The 25304-nt window shown below is 42.6% G+C and overlaps 1 protein-coding gene across 4 annotated transcripts in view; it reads left to right on the top strand.

Annotated features, from left to right (window-relative positions):
- The window catches only part of LRIG2 (leucine rich repeats and immunoglobulin like domains 2), a 172260-nt gene that overhangs the window by 41144 nt on the left and 105812 nt on the right, over window positions 1-25304 (top strand). For all 4 annotated transcript variants that reach the window (XR_011026381.1, XR_011026382.1, XR_011026383.1 and 1 more), the window contains exons 11-14: window positions 6986-7054; window positions 9305-9468; window positions 17556-17876; window positions 19237-19518. Coding sequence is in view for 1 of the 4 variants with exons in the window: in XM_068269722.1 (XP_068125823.1) it covers window positions 6986-7054; window positions 9305-9468; window positions 17556-17876; window positions 19237-19518 (836 nt within the window). In the remaining 3 variants the exon portion in view is untranslated. The remainder of the gene's footprint in view (window positions 1-6985; window positions 7055-9304; window positions 9469-17555; window positions 17877-19236; window positions 19519-25304) is intronic.

Raw genomic sequence — 25304 nt, 5'->3', positions numbered from 1 at the left:
ATTAATAATTCAAAATAGGTTTGGCACAGCAAGACCAAAATTACATTTCCTGATACCTAGGAAACAGGTCTATAATTCACATGAATTATCATTCTCTAGCTATCAGGAAACAATAGAGAATCCACTTGATCCAGCCTGCGTAGAGCAAATTCGACAGACTAGGCGTGTATAGACTCATTTAATACAGAGTCGCGTGCTGCTTATGAATATGGTCTCGGATTTGCGTTGCACCCATCTGGGGCGGAATTACACAAATTATTAATAATTGGTACATTCCTTGCTCCAGGTGGTAACTTGCCTGCCAGGAGGTAACCCTGCCTCAAACACACCTACTTTCCAGGTAGTGACCGCCCCAAAACTCTGGTCAGTAAAAAGCGTTTGCAAGGAACTCCTCCCAGTTCTTCAATTTCCATCTACCAGGAAGGTCTAGACATGTGCTCAAGGAGAACCGGGCGCATGTAGTGTACAAAGACTTTAACCTGAATGCCTACTTTAAACTGGACTATTTTCTTCATCCTTCAAATGGACTACTCAGCTAACTAAGAACTTTCTGATTTTATTCCTTTTTATTTTTAAGCTCTGTGTTTTATATGTTAATAGGTGTATATAACTGTATGTAATGCATTTGTGTTATTAAACGTTTAAAAATCGTTTAGCGGTTATGACCTGTTGCTGAACATACACAATCGTACTTATTCTCCTGAACTCGCTACCCTGTGTTTAATAGAAGTATACATTTATAACCCGTATGCGAGAACCCGGCCCAGACATAACGATCTGACCCAGATTCTTGCATACTGCTAAGGGTTAATATAGCGTTCTCCCAGTCCTAGTATAATTACAGTAGCGGGCTGTGTAACTCGCTTGGTGGCAGATCTTTGAATTGTATGTGTGTGGAGTGATTCGGTTGGTATCAGAACGCTCCCTTCGCGAGTCAGTTCATCAAATTGCGAATGCGGGTTACCCTTCGTGATGAACAAATGACCGTGTAAGAGGATTTCTGACGCTGATCGATTTACCCCATCCGCAGACCGGCCTAGCGGTCTGTGACATTGTTTGGCAGCTTTTTGGGATTTGTGTATGTTCAGAACATCAACGGCAACGTTATTTGATTAACCTGCCAGAACAGATCAAAAATCTGTGGTCGATAACCGGTGCATTACCATTTATATAGACTAAACGTGTAGCACAGAGTTCCCCCCCCCCCCCAATCTCTTTTCCTATGCTATCTTTTATTTGGCAAAAATGGCTGCAGCAAGATGCAAGAAAATGTCAGTGGCAGACCTAGTAAACTTGTGTGAGGAAAAAGGCATTGTGACTTATAGAAAAAAGAAATCGCAATTGATCGAGGACTTGTTGCGACTGAATACCCAGCCGGAGCAGATGCTGGGAGAGCACACTCCTGGTTCAGACGGTGCTGTAACTGGGGCAGAGGAAAGTGAGCGGTTGGAGCAAAGCAACCCACTTCCAGACCCAGAGGAAAACGGTACCGCATCTGAACCGGTTGCTGTAACTGCTGAGGAGCATGGTGGCCGGCAGGAGCCCGCCCATGCCAACCTGTTCTGTGTTCCTGATGCTGGAATGCAACCTGGATTACAAAGGCTGTTGGAGACAAATCCTGAGCTGTACATGCAGATTGTCAGAGAAAATGCTGACCGTGCAGAACGCCAGCAGCAGGCGGAACGGGAAGCCTCCGAGCGCCGGTGGTTTGCTGAGAGAGAAGCGGAAAGAGAGGAGAGAGAAGCCGCACGCAGACATGACCTTGGAATGGCCAAACTGCGAGCGCAAGGCCAAAATCCCTCGCAAAGTGCTCCGGAACCCCGGCCCACAGCAGGCCCGTTTGGGACTCCAAAATTTAAGTTCCCAGAAATGGAGAAGGGAACCGACCCGGACACTTATTTACACTAATTTGAAAAGACTTGCCGTCAGCATCATCTGCCCCAGGAGCAGTGGGCGAGATATCTGACACCCAACTTGCGGGACAAAGCGCTTGAGGCGTTTGTGGACTTACCCGCTGAGAAAGACAATGACTATGAGGCGATAAAAGCTGCAATTATCGCCAAATACCAGTTGACCCCAGAGGTCTATCGCAAAAAGTTTCGCTCCCTGCAGAAAGGCCACACCGACTCTTACACCGACCTGGAGAGTCGCCTGCTGACTGTGTTCAGGCAGTGGTCACGGGGCCTCAAAAAATACTCTCACCAAGGTCTGGAGGACCTCATCGTGCAGGAGCAGTTGCTGAACTGCTGCACTCCAGATGTCCGGCAGTTTGTCTTGGAGCGGAAGCCGGACTCCGCCAAAACTGCAGCAGAACTTGCAGACACTTTTGTGGCCACCCGTGTGCCGGACAGCCGCAAACCTCCAGCCCAGAGCTGGAGAGGGGGGAGACCTATGCAACCCAGCTCTCCTCCCCCTGCTAACCGTGGGAATCGGGTCCCACAGCCACAGAGGCCGGATGCTGCGCCTGCTACTCATCCGCCTGATGCCACATATGTTCCGAAGTGTTACCACTGTGGACAGCGAGGACACCTCAAGTCTGCCTGCCCCGAGGTGAGGACGCCGTCTCCAGAGCCTAGCGCAGAAGTGGCTAGCGCATCCTCTACTGCACACGCCTACCTCGTCATGGGAGCAGCAAATCCTCGACTTTCCGGAAATCATCAAGTCGTGGAAGTTAACGACCAGATCGCTGTTGGTTTCCGTGACACAGGCGCAGAGCTTACCTTGGTTCGCTCTCATCTTGTAGCCAGGGAGAATTTCCTGCCTAATGAGTGTGTCACACTTGTGGGAGTTGGTGGCACACACGCACGCATCGCCAAAGCTCGTGTTGTTCTCGATTGGGGAAGGGGCTGCCAGTCAAAAGTTGTGGGGGTGACAGATGACATCCCAGTGCCTGTGCTGTTGGGCACCGATCTTGGCACCCTACGATCCTTTTATGAACCTGTGATCAACACCCCGGATTGCCAGTCTGGACCCACTCAGGTACTGTACAAGCTTGGGGTGGGACAGAGGGAGGCAGCAAGGGTAATGGTACCTAGCCCTCCTAGGAAAGGAGGCCAGGAAGCGGTACCTGCTTCTAATGGACAGCTGTCTAATCACGGTTTGTCTGATTCTAGACCTGTCACTGTTGTTCCAGATACCTGTGTACATGATGTGAAAAATGAACGTAACTGTGATGTTAAGGTTGTACCAGATGTTGCTAATAGATTTCATGCTGAATCTCCTATTACTAAAAATGATTTATGTTTAAGTGTGATTGCCTCTAACCTAAGAGGTAACAGTCTTGTGTTGCCTGGGTCATATCCGTGCTTGGCAGTGGAAGCAGGCCAGGTGTCAGAGCAGGCAGCAGGGGGCCTAGACCTCCCCTCCTGCTATGACAGCCAGAGTGCTCCACCATTGCCTGCTGTTAACAAACAGCTGGAGGAGACAGGCCGCACCTTCCCTGTCTCACCCTTGCATGTTTTCCCCTTGCAGAAGCAACCCAGTGCAAAACTGCCCAGAGGTCCACCCTCTATCCTTCCTGGAGAAGGGGCAAGCCTCGCCACCCCGGTAAAGGCTGATTCGTTTTTTAAAATGTGCTCTAATGTCCACCTAGGTTGTGCTGACCAAAATGTTGTGCCAAGGTTTAGTCAGTTAGAGCAGGGGTATGCCACGCTGCTTCCAGATTCGCAGGCTGACACCCGAGAGTCAGGAAGTGACCCGGATGTCAGCCAACGACTCTCTCCCTTACAGGAAGCGCTACGCAAACCCAGCCAGGCTTTTAGAGGTAAGCCTGTTGGTGTGCATCGCACCGTCCGCAAAGCGGACACTGGGACACACCGGACCATGAGGCCTTATGCTTCTGGTGAGTTGTCTAAAGGGCAGTCAGATAAGAAGTCGAGAACCCGTTCAGTAGCTAAGCGGCGCGTAGAGCGGGTCATGCAGACCCACTCTGTGCGTCCGGCTGGTAGGGGGGAGATGTGACGAACATTACGGAAAAGTTGTGCGCTAGCGCCATCGACTTTCGCATGTCGTGCACAGTTCCTGTCAGTCTTGGGTAAATGCACAATAGATGTCAATTTCCCTCTCTCTTACTGAGAGAGGACAGCCCTCCCCCACATCCTGTTCAGGTCAGGAAAGAATTCACACGTGGCTAGCTCCCCTGCCGAGAAGCCATTTGGTACATAGCTCATCTTTCCCCAAAAGGAAACCCAGCTCAAACTGGTTGAGATTCAAAATTTCCCTCCAAGCGTATAGCTTCACACAAAGGGAACGTTAACTTATTAATAATTCAAAATAGGTTTGGCACAGCAAGACCAAAATTACATTTCCTGATACCTAGGAAACAGGTCTATAATTCACATGAATTATCATTCTCTAGCTATCAGGAAACAATAGAGAATCCACTTGAACCAGCCTGCGTAGAGCAAATTCGACAGACTAGGCGTGTATAGACTCATTTAATACAGAGTCGCGTGCTGCTTATGAATATGGTCTCGGATTTGCGTTGCACCCATCTGGGGCGGAATTACACAAATTATTAATAATTGGTACATTCCTTGCTCCAAGTCTGTGGGTGGTAACTTGCCTGCCAGGAGGTAACCCTGCCTCAAACACACCTACTTTCCAGGTAGTGACCGCCCCAAAACTCTGGTCAGTAAAAAGCGTTTGCAAGGAACTCCTCCCAGTTCTTCAATTTCCATCTACCAGGAAGGTCTAGACATGTGCTCAAGGAGAACCGGGCGCATGTAGTGTACAAAGACTTTAACCTGAATGCCTACTTTAAACTGGACTATTTTCTTCATCCTTCAAATGGACTGCTCAGCTAACTAAGTAAGAACTTTCTGATTTTATTCCTTTTTATTTTTAAGCTCTGTGTTTTATATGTTAATAGGTGTATATAACTGTATGTAATGCATTTGTGTTATTAAATGTTTAAAAATCGTTTAGCGGTTATGACCTGTTGCTGAACATACACAATCGTACTTATTCTCCTGAACTCGCTACCCTGTGTTTAATAGAAGTATACATTTATAACCCGTATGCGAGAACCCGGCCCAGACATAACGATCTGACCCAGATTCTTGCATACTGCTAAGGGTTAATATAGCGTTCTCCAAGTCCTAGTATAATTACAGTAGCGGGCTGTGTAACTCGCTTGGTGGCAGATCTTTGAATTGTATGTGTGTGGAGTGATTCGGTTGGTATCAGAACGCTCCCTTCGCGAGTCAGTTCATCAAATTGCGAATGCGGGTTACCCTTCGTGATGAACAAATGACCGTGTAAGAGGATTTCTGACGCTGATCGATTTACCCCATCTGCAGACCGGCCTAGCGGTCTGTGACAAGTATAGTATCTGCTCCAGTGTAGCTGGGCAAGGGGAGGGGGGAGAATGCGTTACTGCAATAAAAACTATATGGGGGAATGCATTCATCTGCCCGGGATTATCCATGGACTGTCAAAGAAATGTGGTCTGCTTTCCGCAACAGACTGACGCTTATGACCCGCTCCTATTTATAATCGGCAGTTTGGCAATGAGTGGAGAAGGGACAGAAAATGTTTGTTCTCAGTTTAAGTGGAACACAGCCTAAAGCTTTAAAACAAGTCAGAAGTGCTGAACTCTCCTGCAGTAAAACCTTATCTCAGGCTGTCTCACTGTTTCTTGGCTGTTTAAGCTCTTCAGAAAACAGGACTGAGTTTGACCAAGTTGGGTTGACTAGCTCAGAGAAGCTCTTTTGCATAGATTACAACTCAAGTTTTTTTTTTTTAACTCTTCCCGCACTGGAAAACAGAAGGGGACATGCATGATGTCTTAGTAGGGCTAGTGTCATACGTGAATTTGTTTATCTCATTAAAGAAAACCTGAACTGAACATTAAAAGTCAAAATAAACATACACAAGTCATACTTACCTCCAGTGTAGTCTACTCCTCAATCTATTTTTCCTCTCCTGCATCCTGTTTGTCCATTGTGATCAATGGAATTCTCCGTCCTCCATTTTGAAAATGGCTATTACCCCATAACAGCTTCCTGGTCCGCACACTGTTAAACTGTAACATCGCCCACTTGAGCCATAGGGAAACATGGGCACATCAGTTCTCCTCTCAGCTGTAACTGACAGCAACTGATATATAACAGCAACTGATATTTTTCAGTTCTGACAAAATGTTGTCAGAACTGGAAGGGATCACTGTACGAAGAAAATGGTGGGCTGCTGAGATGAACTGATGGCAAGGTAACTATGTAATGTTCATTTGAAGTTACCTCATGTGTTTATTTGAAATAATTTTACTGAGTACAGGTTCTCTTTAAGTCATGTGTCTCTTCAGATTAACTCACTTTAAGGCTCGCTTCCACTAGGGGCAATTTGCATCGTTTCCCTGTACTTAAATTTGGAGGAGGAAATGCAGCATATTGAAATTAATAAGCTGCCTCTGAATTTGTGTACCATTAAACAAACAGGTGGTCAGCAGCAAAATATTGCATCATGCATGCTTATATCCATAGCCATGCATGGCACAACTAGAGGGATTTAGATGCGTACTCGCATCAGAGCAAGTGCCTTACACCAGCATTAGTGCAAATGAGCGCTTTTGTCTAAATTACTTTGTTCGCAATCAATTCTGGGTGACAAGACCCTGTCAAAAAATCCAAGTGGCCTAGGGTTTGGTTGTATACATTTTTTTTTTTTTTTATTTTGGAAGAAGAATGCTTGGAGGATTATTGCTTTTGGCAAAACTACTGAATGAAAGTATTTTGTAGTTTCCAAAGAGATGCTTTACAAAGTCTTACATAATACAAAGCAGATGTTTTGTAGCTAATAAAAAAGCGTTTTTTGTTGAATGGAATGCACCTTCATAAGTCACTCTCTACAGTGTCATTTCAGTACTAATTACCATGTTCATGCAGGTCATTTACTGCTCCTTATTGCTATGACATTATATGTGGCACCAGCATGCTTGTTTACTAAGTGATTTCTATTTTGACATTTGGTTGTTTTTGTTTTGCAGTGACTTAAGCAATAATGGAGTTATGTCTGTGCAAGAAAATACCTTTGCTCATATTAAACTCCAGGAATTGTAAGTAGTGCAAGTTTTTTATGCTTTTGTATTCTGACTCTAATTTCATTGATAAGCTCATGTAGAGTAAATCATGTTTCAAGCATGCGTGAAGTGAAAATAAACTGTTGAGATTAATACTTGTATCTGTAGGACTTAAATAAAACTTTTCATTTTTTTTCCGTTTTTTGTTTTTGTTTGTGATGCTACCATGCAGAAAAATTTTGATCTACCTAATTGTTTCTGTTACCTGAACTCAGAAGTGTTTTTTCAGCCATGCAAGAGTTTTATGACCTGTAGTTACCAGTGAGAGTTGGGCTACAGTCCTACCAACTGCAAAATCGTGGAGCTTTGCAGGTCGCTTTCTCTATATTAAATCACTCATCTGCCATTGGGATGCGGCAATTTCACTTAGGCATTAACTCTTAACAGGATAAGAGCAAAACGGAAAAAAAAAGAGAACTTCAGAGTCTCTTTAACTGTCCCTCCCAACGGCTCACAATGTAATCCCATAATAGGCTGATGCTTATGTATGGGTAGTGTAGTGTATGTACGTAGTCTAGGGCTAATTTAAGGGGGGGAAGGTTAATTTAAAAGAAATAGTTTTTTTTTTTTAATAAAAAAATATAATCCATTGTAATTAATAAAAAAAAAATTGCAGCAGCAATCGGAGACCACCAAAAGAAAGCTCTGGTAGTGGCAAGAAAAGGAGGTAAAATTATTTTGGGTGCTAAGTTGTATAACCGAGCAATAAATCGGTAGTCGTGAAGTGCTGACTTGTGTAAAAAAAAAAAAAAAAAAAAAAATGTCCGGGTCACTAGGCGGCATAAACCTCTGGTCCTCAAGAGGTTAAGGATAAGATCTCTGCCTTTCTAGTAGAAATGAGGCAAGCTTTTACCTCCTTTAAAGGAAAACGGAGACGTATGAAGCAACAATATTTATATTTACCTGGGGCTTCCTCCAGTCCCATGTACTCAGTGGGCTCCCTCGCCATCGACCTGGGCGGCTGCATTCTTGTTCAAGCTTTCCCACTACATAGGGTCCAGTAACACTGCACTGCAAGTGCCCTCGTCATGTTGCCAGCGACAGGAGTGTGATGGTGGTGCGCTAATGGCCCGGGTCACACAGTGTGATGTGACTGGACCCTATTACCAGGGAAAACTGTACAGGAATGGAGCCACCAGGAAGGACGGCCGTGGAGCACACGGAATACATGGGGCTCAAGGAAGCTAAACGCTGCTACTTCATACGTCTCAGATAACACTTTAAGGCCCCTTTTACACTTGCAGGTTAAACCTGCATTGCATTACCCTATTTTACCACAAGGGGACGCAAAAACAATGAAATTCTAAGAAGACCTTCACCTATTGCGGTCCGTTGTAGCTTGGCAGAAGTATCTGATCCGACAGAGGACTGCAGTGCGTTACCTCAAGCACTGTGCTTAACGCACGCACCATTATGGTGACCCGGCCACACTGAATGATGCTTGCTATGGATTTTAAAGAGCTTTAAATAAATATTGATTTTAGACGGTGCAGATCCTGAGATCTTATCTGATTTAGTTACCCTGTGCACTCCAGGGTCGATCATTGCACGTCTTATTCCACTGGTGCTGTTGCTTTTGGAGAATATATAGAAGTGTATAGGCAACAGAGTTAATGTAAACGCTGCGGAGCATCGCGATGCACATGCGCGGACCGATGGGAATCCCAGTGACGTACTACCTGCCCAGCGGGGAGTATGTCACTGAACGGGCGGCGCTATGCATACAACCCTGTTGGCGCACTCTGCCGCAGGATCATGTATGTCGTGCCGCTCTTACTTACAGGGTCATATTATTGTCGCACTCTGCCGCAGGGTCATAGGATTGTCGCAAAAATCAAGTGCAAAACCGGCCTAAGGGATTACCTCTATTTTATTTTATTTTTTTATCTGCACACAACCAGAAATCCTTTATTCTCTTTTTGTACCACCAGGCTATTACAATTTAAACACCTTCTTTTGAGAACAAGATATGAAGCTAAAATTGTTGCTAAAGTTCTTGTGTGAATTCTTGTTCAGTGAACAAGTTGATATTTTGCTTCAATTTTGTGTGTACCCCCTTATTTGCACAGTTTTTTTTTTTTTGGGGGGGGGGAGGGGGGGGGGTCACTTTTTTACTGCATCAATGGTTATTTCTGGCTGCCTATTTGATGCAGCATTTTTGCTACATAAATATTATTACATTGTTATCTATCTTTAGTAACCTTATTGTTTTAATTTTATTTTCAGAATCCTGAACACAAGCAGTTTGCTTTGTGACTGCCAGTTAAAGTGGTTCCCTCAGTGGCTAATTGACAGTGGTTTGCAGCATTCTGTTAATGTGAGTTGTGCTCATCCTGATTGGCTGTTGGGGCGGTCTCTGTTCAGTGTGGAAGCTGGAGATTTCACCTGTGGTTAGTATTATATTTTAAGGCTGTAATTACAAATGTTATTAGTATCACTACATTCTTTTATACTAACTAAAACTCTTAGATCTTATAATTTAACTCACAATGAATATTCCTGATCTTAGGACATTGTTCAGAATGATAAAAAAAAATGGCACTTGTGTATTTCCAGGTCCACACACACTCCCAGTCTCATAAATGTTTGCTTCCATGTCTTTGGATAGAAAATGTCACACAATAAAAGTGTCATCAGGAGGGAACACAAACCACCTTTGTATTGCCATCCATTGCTGTAAAATAATCTCCTGTACTGCCCGAGTCCAGGCATATTTCTTATGTAAATGGACATTTTTACTTGTTTGCAGTGGCGCAATCCACTGTCTTGAAAAATGTGTGCTGCTTTAAGTTTCTGTAGCCAAATACAACAGACGTGTAAAGGGGCCCATAGGTTAGCATGGGTGCTTTTTCTGCATCCTTATAGGACTCCAAAAGCCAAACTAGATATCCACTCCTGTGACTCAGTCCAAGAGATGAACTAGATATCCTGTCTTGTGACTCCAAAAAGAATTGTGTAGTAAAGAGTTCTACAGTGATTTGTGCATTAACATTTAAAGGTGTAATGAAAACCATTTAAGTTTCATTTCATCCAGGACATCATTCTGTCCTATTTCTGTGACTGGAGGAGGTCCATTCAATATAGACCTTTCAAAGTGTATCTTTGGAAAGTGAGCAAAAAATGCTGTTGTGAGCTACGAGATTGTCTTCTCTTTAAGACCTTCCTCCATTGGTAGTGATTCTGTAGATTTTTTTTAAAGGACCTTAATCCCCAAAAATATTTATTTGCTAGTATTGTACCCGTTACCATAATTGTCACTATTATGATTTGTAAAATACTTTTTTACCACTTGTATTGGAGTTTAAAGGTGGCATGCTAACCGCAACCATTGTTGTGTTATGACATGACCCAGGTTAGATTTACCATTGAAGCTCAATTCAGTCTTGTATTATAAATGAAGACCTGTGACCTTGGTTTAGGCTGTGAAAAGTAGTGTTCTGTTTTTGTACTTAAAGGACAACTGAAATGAGAGGGATATGGAGGTTGCCATATTTATTTCTTTTTAAGCAATAACAGTTACTGGGCTATCCTTCTTATCCTCTGCTGCTAATACTTATAGCCATAGACCCTGATCAAGCATGCAGCAGATCAGGTGTTTCTGACATTCAGATCTGACAAGATTAGTTGCATGCTTGTTTCTGGTGTTATTTAGACACTACTGCAGCCAAATAGCTCAACAGGTCAGCCAGGCAACTTGTTTAAAGGGAAATAAATATGGCAGCCTCAATATTCTCACTTCAGTTGTTTTTTAATCTTTATTCACCAAAAGCTGAAGCTTGGTGTGCTTTGAGATTTGTTACTCTTTTTTTCCCATTTTTGTAGCCAAGGTCATAGCGCTGTACTCTCGCCCAACGGCGTGAATCAGGGTTTATGGCTTCTAATCCGATCCTTTCTCTGTACACAATGCCCGTTTGTCACCTTTATTATATGCACTGATAATGGAGCATCTGGCAATTGCTCTACAAGCTAACCCTTTCACTACAGGAATTCAAACGACACACTCCTACGAAGACAGCCTGCCCCTTTATGTCACTCGTTCCATTTCCATCCTGAGGGAGCGTTTCCAAAACTGAAGGACCGAGTTTTTCAATGCCCATGAAGGAGACACTGAGCCTCCAACAGACTTTCTGTTGGCAAACTGTGTCCTTAACCTATCTGGGGATGAAAATCGCCGCAGTCTTGAGCAAGCTGTTCTTGCTGAACTGTTTACTCTTGCTCACTCTGGTTAATCGTGATCTCCAGATGTGGCGAGTCTGTTGCTATAGTGGCTGGAACAGATGAGTGTACTGAAAATGGATGTTACCTAGAGTGATTTTACATTTTTCAAACTATTCCCGTTAAGGTAAATTTTTTTGGCAAACTTAGGTCCCCGGCCTTAAAGTTCTTATGGAAGAATAGTCGCAATAGTAAGTCTTACCACTTTGGTGTGACAATAGGGACAAGGGGTTAATTCAATACTGAACCCCTACTGGGTTCATGGAGTAAATAAAGAATTCACAATCCAATTGTTGAGTAATTAAACAATATCCAATTCATTAGGGACATGTCCCATAAAAACAATTAAAAACGTGAATAGATAAGATCTCCCTGAAAGCTGAAGATAATCAGCTCCCCTCTAATGTATAATATACAGTATAATGAGAATGTAACAGTATAAAATATCAGCTGGACAGCCTAACAAATATAGTGCGGTCTCACCAAAAAGTGCATCAATCACAAACCTTTCTAACAAGTGATATAAATAAGTACGGTACTACAAAAAGAGTTACTATGCAAAATTTTGAGGTAGATGCAAAAATCACAATACAATGGGATATATAAAGTGCAATATGTGTGGTTAATCAAAAGTACAGTGATTTGAGGTAAAAAAAAAAAAATAGTGAATAAGAACGGCTTACCAGTGTGAACCAGCACACAGAGAGGGAGCAGTGGGGCAAGGAGACAGTCTTTCGGGGCTGGTTCACACTGGTAAGCCGCTCTTATTCACTATTTCTACCTCACACCACTGTACTTTTGATTAACAGCACTATTGCACTTTATCCCATTGTATTGTGATTTTTGCATAGTAACATACAGTGGAGGAAATAATTATTTGACCCCCTCACTGATTTTGTAAGTTTGTCCAATGACAAAGAAATGAAAAGTCTCCGAACAGTATCATTTCAATGGTAGGTTTATTTTAACAGTGGCAGATAGCACATCAAAAGGAAAATCGAAAAAATAACCTTAAATAAAAGATAGCAACTGATTTGCATTTCATTGAGTGAAATAAGTTTTTGAACCCCTACCAACCATTAAGAGTTCTGGCTCCCACAGAGTGGTTAGACACTTCTACTCAATTAGTCACCCTCATTAAGGACACCTGTCTTAACTAGTCATCTGTATAAAAGGACAAAAAGTAGGGATAATAAAAATTGCACCCTGCAGGAAGAAAACACAGAGACAACAGGAGCCCAAATGGTGCAGTATGTCTCAGTACCAGAAGCATGTAAAAAATGTGAATGTATTATACTCACAAAGGTGGGTTGCAGAAGGGCAACCGACCACTAGAAGCAGGTGGAGATATATAACCCCGACTCCACTCGGGTGACCAGACAGAGCTGGTGATGGTCGCACTCTTGATAAAAAGCAAACCTCAAATGACCTAAACTGGTCAAAGAGGGTTGATCCCCCTCCAAAAGGAGGGTGAAGGCACAAGGTAAAGGGGGAAGAGGCGCCCAGAGCAGATAAAATACGTTAAAAACAAATAAAATGAAAAAAGTGAGGTGGCTTACCTCAATGAAGACAAATTCACGTATTAATAGAATTTTATTGCACTGGCAACGCGTTTCGTGGGTGCATACCCACTTCCTCAGGCCAAATAGTAGTGCCTAATAGTGCTTGTAGCCACAAATAAGGCGCCTTATTTGTGGCTACAAGCACTATTAGGCACTGCTATTTGGCCTGAGGAAGTGGGTATGCACCCATGAAACGCGTTGCCAGTGCAATAAAATTCTGTTAATACGTGAATTTGTCTTCATTGAGGTAAGCCACCTCACTTTTTTCATTTTATTTGTTTTTAACGTATTTTATCTGCTCTGGGCGCCTCTTCCCCCTTTACCATCTGTATAAAAGACACCTGTCCACATAATCAATCAATCAATCAATCAATCAATCAAGCAGACTCCAAACTCTCCAACATGGGAAAGACCAAAGAGCTGTCCAAGGATGTCAGAGACAAAATTGTAGACCTGCACAAGGCTGGAATGGGCTACAAAACCATTAGCAAGAAGCTGGGAGAGAAGGTGACAACTGTTGGTGCGATTTTTCGAAAATGGAAGGAGCACAAAATGACCATCAATCGACCTCGCTCTGAAGATCTCACCTCGTGGGGTGTCAATGGTTCTGAGAAAGGTGAAAAAGCATCCTAGAACTACACGGGAGGAGTTAGTGAATGACCTCAAATTAGCAGGGACCACAGTCACCAAGAAAACCATTGGAAACACATTACACCGCAATGGATTAAAATCCTGCAGGGCTCGCAAGGTCCCCCTGCTCAAGAAGGCACATGTGCAGGCCCGTCTGAAGTTTGCCAATGAACACCTGAATGATTCTGTGAGTGACTGGGAGAAGGTGCTGTGGTCTGATGAGACCAAAATAGAGCTCTTTGGCATTAACTCAACTCGCTGTGTTTGGAGGAAGAAAAATGCTGCCTATGACCCCCAAAACACCGTCCCCACCGTCGAGCATGGGGGTGGAAACATTTTGCTTTGGGGGTATTTTTCTGCTAAGAGCACAGGACAACTTAATCGCATTAACGGGAAAATGGACGAAGCCATGTATCGTGAAATCCTGAACGACAACCTCCTTCCCTCTGCCAGGAAACTGAAAATGGGTCGTGGATGGGTGTTCCAGCACAACAATGACCCAAAACATACAGCAAAGGCAACAAAGGAGTGGCTCAAGAAGAAGCACATTAAGGTCATGGAGTGGCCTAGTCAGTCTCTGGACCTTAATCCAATAGAAAAACCTATGGAGGGAGCTCAAGCTCAGAGTTGCACAGAGACAGCCTCGAAACCTTAGGGATTTAGAGATGATCTGCAAAGAGGAGTGGACCAACATTCCTCCTAAAATGTGTGCAAACTTGGTCATCAATTACAAGAAACGTTTGACCTCTGTGCTTGCAAACAAGGGTTTTTCCACTAAGTATTAAGTCTTTTATTGTTAGAGGGTTCAAAAACTTATTTCACTCAATGAAATGCAAATCAGTTGCTATCTTTTATTTAAAGAGAAACTCCGACCAAGAATTGAACTTTATCCCAATCAGTAGCTGATACCCACTTTTACATGAGAAAAATAATGATTTTCACAAACAGACCATCAGGGGGCGCTGTATGACTGATTTTGTGCTGAAACCCCTCCCACAAGAGGCTCTGGTACCGTATGGTACTCCTGGCAAACTGCCACAATGTAACAATGTTCAGACAGGAAATAGCTGCTTACAGCTGTCTGTTAAAGCCAGACCAGCTAGCAACAGCTCCTTAATCTGCCCACAGTAACAATGTCACCATGTAATACATGTCAGAATGTGAATCTGGGAGAGGAAAGATTTTACAATGAGCAAACACTGACTAAATCATGTATACATAATTATTGTAAAAATGAAGCACTTTTTTTATTACATTATTTTCACTGGAGTTCCTCTTTAAGGTTATTTTTTCGATTTTCCTTTTGATGTGCTATCTGCCACTGTTAAAATAAACCTACTATTGAAATGATACTGTTCTGAGACTTTTCATTTCTTTGTCATTGGACAAACTTACAAAATCAGTGAGGGGTCAAATAATTATTTCCTCCACTTTATGCCTTCATTGTGGTTGCGCATTGTTTGTATTTATAGTTGTTCCTATTGATTGCAATAATTTGCGCTATTTTGCACTCAGTTTTTGTAGTTCTTGTTTATATCTCTTTGTGATTCATGCAATTTTTGGCGAGACAGCATTTTATTTGGCTGTCCAGTAGATATTTTATACTGTTACATTCCCATTATATATTACATGTTAGAGGGGAGCTGATTATCTTCAGCTTTCAGGGAGATTTATCTATTCATGTTTTTAATTGTTTTTGTGGGACACGTCCCTAATAAATTGGATATTGTTTAATTACTCAACAATTGGATTGTGAATTCTTTTTTTTTTATTTACTCCATGAACCATGGAGGGGTTCATTATTGAGTTAACCCCATCAGAGTTTCTTGCTTTGGTATAGTGTTTATTAACCCGAGGGGTATTCAGCACTCTGTGTTTACCATTTAATGTTTGCTCTGTTTGTGGTTAATAGAGACAAGGGGTGTCTGGGGATCCCAGACTTTTGGATTTATCATAGGGCTGATGTACTCACTATGGTGGTAAAAAAAACATTTATTCTGATCCTACCATAACGATTTGCTTTCTCTAGTCTTGGGGAAAGGACCACCCTGGATTCCCCCTAGGTATAGACTACATAGTAATGGTCAGACTTATCAATCCCGGCAAGCTCTGATAGTGTGGGACCAACTTTTATGTTAAGTGCAGCTCTCCACGTATGTGGGCCCTTTGTGTCCAGTATTTTTTACTTCCGTCTGGAATTCATGATCATGCCACCTTGTCATGGAAGAGAGTGGATTTGCCGCAATTAAGATGTGTCCCATCCTGGGCCGATGCTGCTTGGGGACCTTTGGTCCAAAGATGCAAGAACCATAACCGCCTTTGAAACTTTATACACTTAAACACAAGGACCTGAACCTCTGCTCTCCACAGTGTATGGTCTGCTGAGGGATACCCTAGATGGGTGAAGAACTCTGTTCTGTTCATTTTAGGAACGAGCCTTGGGCACTTCATTTCTGGATGATAGATGCTCAAAGGCCTTCATGCTTGCGCATCAGTTGTCCATTTCCACCTGGTTACGGGAACGCAACAATTGGTATCTTTGCCCAGTGGCTTTAGTGAAGATGTAGCCTGGTGTTAATTTGGGCTGCAGAAGTGGAGATGCCTCAAGGACTCAGGAGCACATATGGTGGGCTTGTAGAGACATTTAGCCCTTCTGGCAGGCCACCTGAGACTGCACTCCTCTCCATGGTGCCTGGCCTTATAGTAAGTTCAAACTGGGCGTTCACTTTATATGAATTGATGCACATGGATCAGCTGATAGCTTCTAATGGCAACACTAGAGAGAGGTTTGTTCACACATAGGCAGCAGGGGTTGACTTCAAGCCCTAGTCAATTAAAACTCCTTTTCTGCTCGTTATTTTGGTGTTTGCTTTGCGAGTTGGTGTGCGGGGGGTGGGTTTGCCCTGGGTATAAGGTTTATCCATTTTTCAATAGTGATACGACAAAGTGATTCCAGCATTTGGAAGAGGTATTGAATTTGCAGGCTTAAAGAGACTCTGTAACATCAAAAAGATCCCCTGGGGGGTACTCACCTCGGGTGGGGGAAGCCTCCGGATCCTAATGAGGCTTCCCACGCCGTCCTCTGTCCCACGGAGGTCTCGCTGCAGCCCTCCGAACAGCCGGCGACAGACCCGACTGTCAGTTCAATATTTACCTTTGCAGACTCCAGCGGGGGCGCTGTGGCTGCTCTCGGCTCCGAACTACACAGAAATACCCGATCTCAGTCGGGTCCACTCTACTGCGCAGGCGCCGGAAACATGCGCCTGCGCAGTAGAGCAGACCCGTCGGCGATCGGGTATTTCCGCCTACTTCGGAGCCGACAGCCGTCAGAGCACCTGCGCAGGAGCCAGGAAGGTAAATATTGACGTCATCTTTCTCGGAGGGCTGCAGCGAGACCCCTGAGGGACGGAGGACGGTGTGGGAAGCCTCATTAGGATCCGGAGGCTTCCCCCACCAGAGGTGAGTACCCCCAAGGGGATCTTTTGACGTTACAGATCCTCTTTAATGTTATTTCGTTGTGCTTGTTCTTAGGTTCAATACGACTTTTTTGTTTCCTTTTTCTTTTCTTTTGTTCTTGTTTTTATTTAATTTTGCTGTGTTTTATATTGTCCCCGGATGATATTATTATATCTTACCACATGGATGAGACCAGCTCATGCGACTATTGTTGTTAAAGACTTGCATGAAGGCTCACTGACCCGCGTCTTTACTTTGAACATTATACGACTCTTGTGTAGTTTGAGATGTCTTAAAGTCTCTATGTGACGAGCAATGTTACCACTGATGGACTGCTAGTTTTTGCTGTGTTTTACTGTTTGTGTTTTGCCAGATATTTTGTATGTGTATATCCCCGGCTTTGTCATTATTGCACCTGGGGTTCACATTGGCATGTGATTGTATAGCTCATCTCGGTTTCAATTGTCCTTTCTATGTTATCTCTGTTCATTTCTTATGACTTAAAAAGTAAATTGCTGGCTAAATTGTTTTTATTAAATTTGCTGTACGTAAAACATCTTTATACGGTTTAAGCATATCCATTTAGAAACCTGTATTTTTTTTTTCATTCACAGATAATTTTCCTAAACCACAAATCAAACTGCACCCTGAGCCTACAGTGGCCTTGAAAGGAATGAATGTGACACTAACGTGTTCTGCAGGAAGTAGCAGTGACTCTCCTATGTATACAGCATGGAGGAAAAACAGTGAAGTCCTTTATGATGCCAAAGTAGAAACCTTTGCCCGATACCATAAAAATGGAACTGAGCTTATTGAGTACACCACAGTTTTGCATCTCTCCAATGTGAACTTTACAGATGAGGGGAGGTACCAGTGCGTCATCACAAACCATTTTGGCTCCAACTACTCTATCAAAGCTAAGCTCACAGTCAATGGTATGTGCATATTCTGGTTTTGTTTTGTTTTTTAGATCTCTATATTAGTAATACTACTGGGTATGTATTTATGTTAATGGCCTGTATTCTAGGGTGTTGTTGTGCAATGAGCTATATCTCTGTCTCATTGGTAATATTAAGAGCACCTGTAACAAGCTCCAGAAATGGAATTGTCAGTTTCTGAAACAGAACTGAATTTTCCGGAGCAGATCAGTGAAATTGCTTTAAAGTCTGACATACAGGTAGTCCCCGGTTAACGAACGAGATAGGGACTGTAGGTTCATTCTTAACCTGAATCTGTTCTTAAAGGAGTGATCCCAGGTAAGTGGATTTTTTTTTTTAACAGCTTGGATGTATCCTTTAAGTCGGAACATTGTGCCATCTCTGTCCCCTGTGCCTCCAGTGTCCCCCTCTGTGTCACCTCTGCACCTGCTTATACAAGTTTAAAAGCCAATTTTTCTTTACATTTTTTAAAATTGATTTTCTCAAAAACTAAAAGTCCAATTTGAAACACTTCTTTTCTTTTTTTTTTTTTTTTTCTTTTTTTGTTTTGTTTTTTGTTGTGTTTTTTTTTTTTTTTTTACTTGTTCCTATGGAATCACAGAATCCATGCTGTTCGTATCGGCGGGTCGTTCTTAAAGTGAATGTTTACCGTTTCTAAAAAGAAAAAGTCAGATACTCACCTAAGGAGAGGGAAGGCTCGGTCCTAATGAGCCTTCCCTCTCCTCTCCCGGTGCCCGGTCCCGCGCAGGTTCCCCCATGGCAGTATTCGACCAGTTCGGTCAAATACTGCCACTTCCGCATGCCGAAGGGAGCTTTCGGAAGCCTTCGGGAGCACTTGGGCTCCAGAGGCCGGGGCCTCTCCATACTACGCATGCGCTAGGGCCCTCTATGACGCGCTCGCGCGTACGTAGTATGGAGCGGCCCGTCTTTGAAAGCCCGAGTGCTCCCGAAGACCTCCGAAGTCCCTGCGGCGGCGGACGCGAACGGGGGAGCCAGCGCAGCACCGAGGGCACCGGGAGAGGAGAGGGAAGGCTCATTAGGACCGAGCCTTCCCTCTCCTTAGGTGAGTATCTGACTTTTTTTTTATAGCGGTACCCATTGGCTTTAAGTCGGGGACTGCCTGTAATTCCAAATAGCAAAACACTAGACTGCAAAGCAAACTTTGGAAACCCTACAAGGGCTCGGTAGTGCCCTGTTAGTAATTCACTATGGGACTCCTTTTAATATGCTTCTCATAAGCTCTTCTGTTATACATTAGTCTTAAGCTTTATGCTTCAGCGTATAGTAGTGTGTCCTATCCATTATTGCATTTGCTCTCATTCTTTTTACACTTATTTTTATTTGCGGTTTTCATCAGAAATGCCCACTTTCCTGAAAACGCCAATGGATTTGACAATCCGAACTGGTGCCATGGCACGTTTGGAATGTGCTGCAGATGGTTACCCAACTCCACAAATTGCATGGCAGAAAGATGGAGGAACAGATTTCCCAGCAGCTCGAGAGCGTCGCATGCATGTCATGCCAGAAGATGAAGTTCTGTTCATTGTCAATGTTAAGATTGAAGACATGGGCCTTTATAGTTGCACAGCTCAAAATCCTGCTGGAAGTATATCTACCAATGTCACTTTGACTGTATTAGGTAAGACATTTTTCTGACTGGAACCTGTAACTGCCATGACTTGCTCCTAGCACAGTATTATAATTTTCGCCAAACTGTAAGTTTTTTTTTCTTTTTTTTTGGTTTTTTTTGGGTGGGGGATCAACTAACACTCTTTAAAGTGAGTAAAAAGAGAAAAAAATTGAATAAAATCAGTATTTCTTGTGACATCCCTTTGAATTAAAATCCACAAAATCTCTTAGGGATGTTCAGTGAGATTTAAATACCATAATTCCGAGTTGACGCGGGACTATAAAAATTTAGTTTGCAACTTTATGGACCTTGAAAATGTACCAATTGCATCTTTTTCAAGCTGCACAATACTTCATAATCTCAGAAGTATTTGCATCTTCTGGACTATCCCTACTGCTTGCACACACCTGTTTAACCCTCTTCTGACCGCCTAACGCCGATTGGCAGAGGGAGGATGGCAGCTACAAGACCGCCTAACGCCGATTGGTGTCAGGTCCTGTAGGTGGAGAGTAGTGGGGATATCACCGCTGAGTCCTGCCAGCCACGATCCTAGCTGGCAGGCTGTTAGGGTGGGAAAAAAATGTTATTTTAGTTTGTACATCGCTGCAATCTAGCGCAGCACTGTACTGGGGACAACGCTGTCACTTGCCTATCCCCTGGATTGGCTCACAATCAGATCCTTCTTATAGGCCTATCCCTATGAGAGGTGATCCTAGTGCTGGATCTCAGAGAGGGAGGGCAATTTAAAAAAAATGTATATTTTATTTAAAAAAAATACTTTTTACATTTATTAAAAAAACACAGCAGCAGCAATCTGCTCCCACCAACAGAAAGCTCTGGTGGTGGGCAGAAAAGGTGGTTAGATTCATTTGGCTGCTAAGTTGTATGGCCCTGTAATAAACTCTTAAAGCTGCAGGGTGCAGAGTTGTAAAAAAGCATGGTCACTAGGGGGGATAAAGCCTGTGGTCTTCAAGTGGTTAAGGAATTTTAGGTAGGTTGTTACTCCTGTACAGAAGTAACCCGAAAGTACTTTTATGGTCAGCGCCACAATGGTGAAGATGCAGGCAGATACGAGAGGACACTGTGGCAGAATGAGAGAGCTGACAGTGAAAATGACGAAGTGAAGGGATCCAGGAGTAGGTGAATTGTGTGGTGGTGCTTTTTTTGCAGGTCTTAAAAGGTCTGCGGTACAAGGCGGTGTGATTGGGGAGGATAACTGCTATTTCCTCCCTACCCATATTCAACATTTTAGTCATTCGATGTGTTCAGTTGACTAGAACGGGGACCAATGGGTGCACTGGACTGCGATAATGGCGCTGTGACATGTCACAGCACCATTCAAACAACGGCACCTAGCATAATTAAACCCCCTCTTAGTTCAGGGGTACTTTAAAAGCATTTGAAAGAACTAAGCACACTTTTTTTTAATCTGGATTTAGGCATGGTGTGTTGCTTCTGTCTCTTCACATAATTTCAGACAGTATCCGTGTTGAGATCAAGACTCTTGGGAACCCTGCCATCTCTTTAGAGAAAAGAACAATTGGATCTGGAGGATAGTTCATTGATTTTTACTGTATTTGGGCTCATTGCAGAATACATTTACAACTGATCAATCATATCCTTCATGGTAATGCATGATGGAAAATTGTATTTCTATACTTATTAGAATTTCGATCTAAAATGGGTCTTGTGGGCTTAATTCAAAATCTAATTAAATATTTTCATAGTATACTGATTGGATGAAGAAGTTGGTTAAATTTGCCCTAAACATTCCCAAAGGCAGAGGTATGTAGAATAAAACAACCCAAACATGGAACTTACGATGAGCAGTATCAGTAATTTAGCAAAAGTTGTGGATAAAAGCATAAACATTTAACTTTTTCATTTAAATAAAAGATGGACACTAAATAGTTTATCACAAATGTAAAAACCACGAAAGGTGAGCGTACATAAGCTTAATAGACCAATTTATTGGTACAAAGAATAATCTAATAAATCACCACATGTACATTTAAAATCGCTTTTTAGGTATGTTGGCGCTGTCCTCAGCTCTGATGACGTCAGGATTCTTGCTGAAATCTTTCACTCAGATGTATGCTACTTCAGCTTGTTTGGTTTTGGGTACAATTTACCTGGTTACCTGCTTTTTGTTTGTAAAGTGCTAAATTGATGCTGCTAATAGAAATATAACTCCTAATTTTGTACTGCTCTCCGGGCCTTTGGCAAACTGCCTTCTGCTAATTAGATATTTCCAAATTGGATTCATTAGTCCCCAGCAACTGAAGCACACTTGTTTTTGGTCTTTTTCATGCACCCATGAGTTGCTGGGTTTTGTTTTCAAGTAAGAAGTGTCATTTTATGAGCTATTTTTTTTTTCTATGAAGTTTCCGATCTGACTTTCCTAGACTTTAGGTTGTTGTGCCGGGTTTTCAGAATCAGAAATATTTTATATATTTCTCTGATGTTATGGGGCTGATTGTCTTTTCTCACATGCATTGGTGTATCCTCAGATTGCGAAGGGTAGGCAACATGGTGTATCTCTTTTGCCACACCAGGTTTCCTTCACCAACCAAGACCTATTTAGTCCTCAGAGTTGTATTTTTCTTTATGCTTTTCCTGAACAGATTGGATAGCATATCTGGAACCACCTGTTTTTGAATTGACGCCTAGTAAATGCAGGAAGTTCACCTTCTTCTGATTCAGTAAACTTCTTGTCTTCTTTGTCTTCCCAAAATACTTTATCTGTACCTAGCAAATGAAAAAGGTGCTAAAGAAGCAGATAGGATGACTTTAGGGCTTAACGCAGATGAATGGACAATAGTTGGTACTATTGCTTACCGTCGTTTGCGCAACCGCCGTGTATTGATCCCATTTTTTTACCGTTGTCTGCCCGGTGCTTAGCTGATCCTGGTTTACCGGCACACATACGTTTCCCCGTACAGGGATAAAAACCGGCGCATGCCGGGAATCGCCGCCGAAAGCTGACGTGCTTTTCTGCAAGCTTGCAGAAAAACATTTGGTACGAGATGCTGGACTGCTGTGGGTGGCGGATGTAGATGTCTTTCTGAGCCAGCCTTTAGACTGTGACAGTTACATTAGACTTATGACTACGGTAGGGACAGATTGTGAGCTACTCCAAGGGACAGTTGGTGACATTACTACAGACTTTGCAAATTGCTGCAAAAAAAGCATATATATATATATATATATATATATATATATATATATATATATATATATATATATATATATATATATATATATAGCATAATAGTAATATGTTCACTCGTTGATCTTTGGTATAAATAGACATTTTGAAAACCTCTCACTGTACCTCTTTTCACTAAAGCTTAAAGCGGCCCTGAACTCAGAATGTTTGCTTTAAAAGATATGCAACAGCATAACATTTTTGTTACAGCTGATACAAATCCTAAAATAAATCTGCGCTGTTTTTACTTTCTGATTCATGGAAGCAGCCCTATTGTTAACATCCTGTGCTTTCTGGTGAGCTTATCTGTCATCTCTGCCATGGCAGTCATGTGACACGGGAGAGATCAAATTACAACTTGTAATAATGCACAGCTGAGGGGAAATTAGACAAGCTAAACTCTCTAAATACAGTGGTTTGCAAAAGTATTCAGCCCCCTTGAAGTTTTCCACATTTTATCATATTACTGCCACAAACATAAATCAGTTTTATTGGAATTTCATGTGAAAGACCGATACAAAGTGGTGTACATGTGAGAAGTGGAACGAAAATCATACATGATTCCAAACATTTTTTTTTACAAATAAATAACTGCAAAGTGGGGTGTGCGTAATTATTCAGCCCCCTTTGGTCTGAGTGCAGTCAGTTGCCCATAGACATTGCCTGATGAGTGCTAATGACTAAATAGAGTGCACCTGTGTGTAATCTAATGTCAATACAAATACAGCTGCTCTGTGACTGCCTCAGAGGTTGTCTAAGAGAATATTGGGAGCAATAACCCCATGAAATTCAAAGAACACACCGGACAGGTTTAGAGATAAAGTTATTGAGAAATTTAAAGCAGGCTTAGGCTACAAAAATTTCCAAAGCCTTGAACATCCCAAGGAGCACTGTTCAAGCGATTATTCAGAGTATGACACAACTGTAAACCTACCAAGACAAGGCCGTCCACCTAAACTCACAGGCCGAACAAGGAGAGAGCTGATCAGAAATGCAGTCAAGAGGCCCATGGTGACTCTGGACGAGCTGCAGAGATCTACAGCTCAGGTGGGGGAATCTGTCTGTAGGACAACTGTTAGTCGTGCACTGCACAAAGTTGGCCTTTATGGAAGAGTGGCAAGAAGAAAGCCATTGTTAACAGAAAAGCATAAGAAGTCCTGTTTGCAGTTTTCCACAAGCCATGTGGGGGGACACAGCAAACATGTGGAAGAAGGTGCTCTGGTCAGATGAGACCAAAATGGAACTTTTTGGCCAAAATGCAAAACGATATGTATGGCGGAAAACTAACACTGCACATAACTCTGAACACACCATCCCCACTGTCTAATATGGTGGTGGCAGCATCATACTCTGGGGGTGCTTCTCTTCAGCAGGGACAGGGAAGCTGGTCAGAGTTGATGGGAAGATGGATGGAGCCAAATACAGGGCAATCTTGGAAGAAAACCTCTTGGAGTCTGCAAAAGACTTGAGACTGGGGCAGAGGTTTATCTTGCAGCAGGACAACGACCCTAAACATAAAGCCAGGACAACAATGGAATGGTTTAAAACAAAACATATCCATGTATTAGAATGGCCCAGTCACGGTCCAGATCTAAATCCAATCAAGAATCTGTGGCAAGATTTGAAAACTGTTGTTCACAAACGCTGTTCATCTAATCTGGCTGAGCTGGAGCTGTTTTACAAAGAAAAATGGGCAAGGATTTCAGTCTCTAGATGTGCAAAGCTGGTAGAGACATACCCTAAAAGACTGGCAACTGTAATTGCAGCAAAAGGTGGTTCTACAAAGTATTGACTCAGGGGGCTGAATAATTACGCCCACCCCACTTTGCAGTTTTTTTTTTTTTAAATGTTTGGAATCATGTATGATTTTCGTTCCACTTCTCACGTGTACACCACTTTGCATTGGTCTATCACGTGGAATTCCAATAAAATTGATTCATGTTTGTGGCAGTAATATGACAAAACTGGAAAACTTCAAGGGGGCTGAATACTTTTGCAAACCACTGTACATACAGGGTGCATTTCTGTTTTCCTTGTGCCCTGTGCAAGATTTCAAGTTCACTTTAATGTTTTGCACAGTACTGTATATAACTACTCGCAAATATATGCACTTTGGTGGCAGGATACATCAGGATAGATATGACTGGTAGAAATTATGCTTAAGACTTCTTCCCCACATTCGCGTTTTCAGGTGCAATTTCACCAACGCAATGCGATCTACAGTGATATCAGTATCACTACATACACTGGACTGTTCACATCCATGCTTTGCAATTCACCATGGAATCGCAGTGCATGGTTGTCTACAAATTTCTGCAAACGCATTGAGATTTTCATTCATTATAATGAATGGAATTGGAAATCACAACCACATAGGGAAGAATCGCATAGAAACACAGATGCCATGCGTTGCCGCAACACTTGTGTTTCCAGTAGGGCATATATAGGAAAGGGGTCTTGGTAATAATTTTCCATGTAAAAAGCTGCTCTGTTTTGGAAGAAGTACTGTCAGAAGATGATTTAAGTTTAGAGTGTATACTAAGAAACAAGTTCTTGACCTGCATCTGTTAGGGCCCTTTTCCACTAG

This window comes from Hyperolius riggenbachi, chromosome 2 (assembly GCF_040937935.1).
Source record: "Hyperolius riggenbachi isolate aHypRig1 chromosome 2, aHypRig1.pri, whole genome shotgun sequence".
In the NCBI taxonomy this organism is placed as follows: domain Eukaryota; kingdom Metazoa; phylum Chordata; class Amphibia; order Anura; family Hyperoliidae; genus Hyperolius; species Hyperolius riggenbachi.
This window is presented reverse-complemented; position numbering and strand designations above follow the sequence as displayed.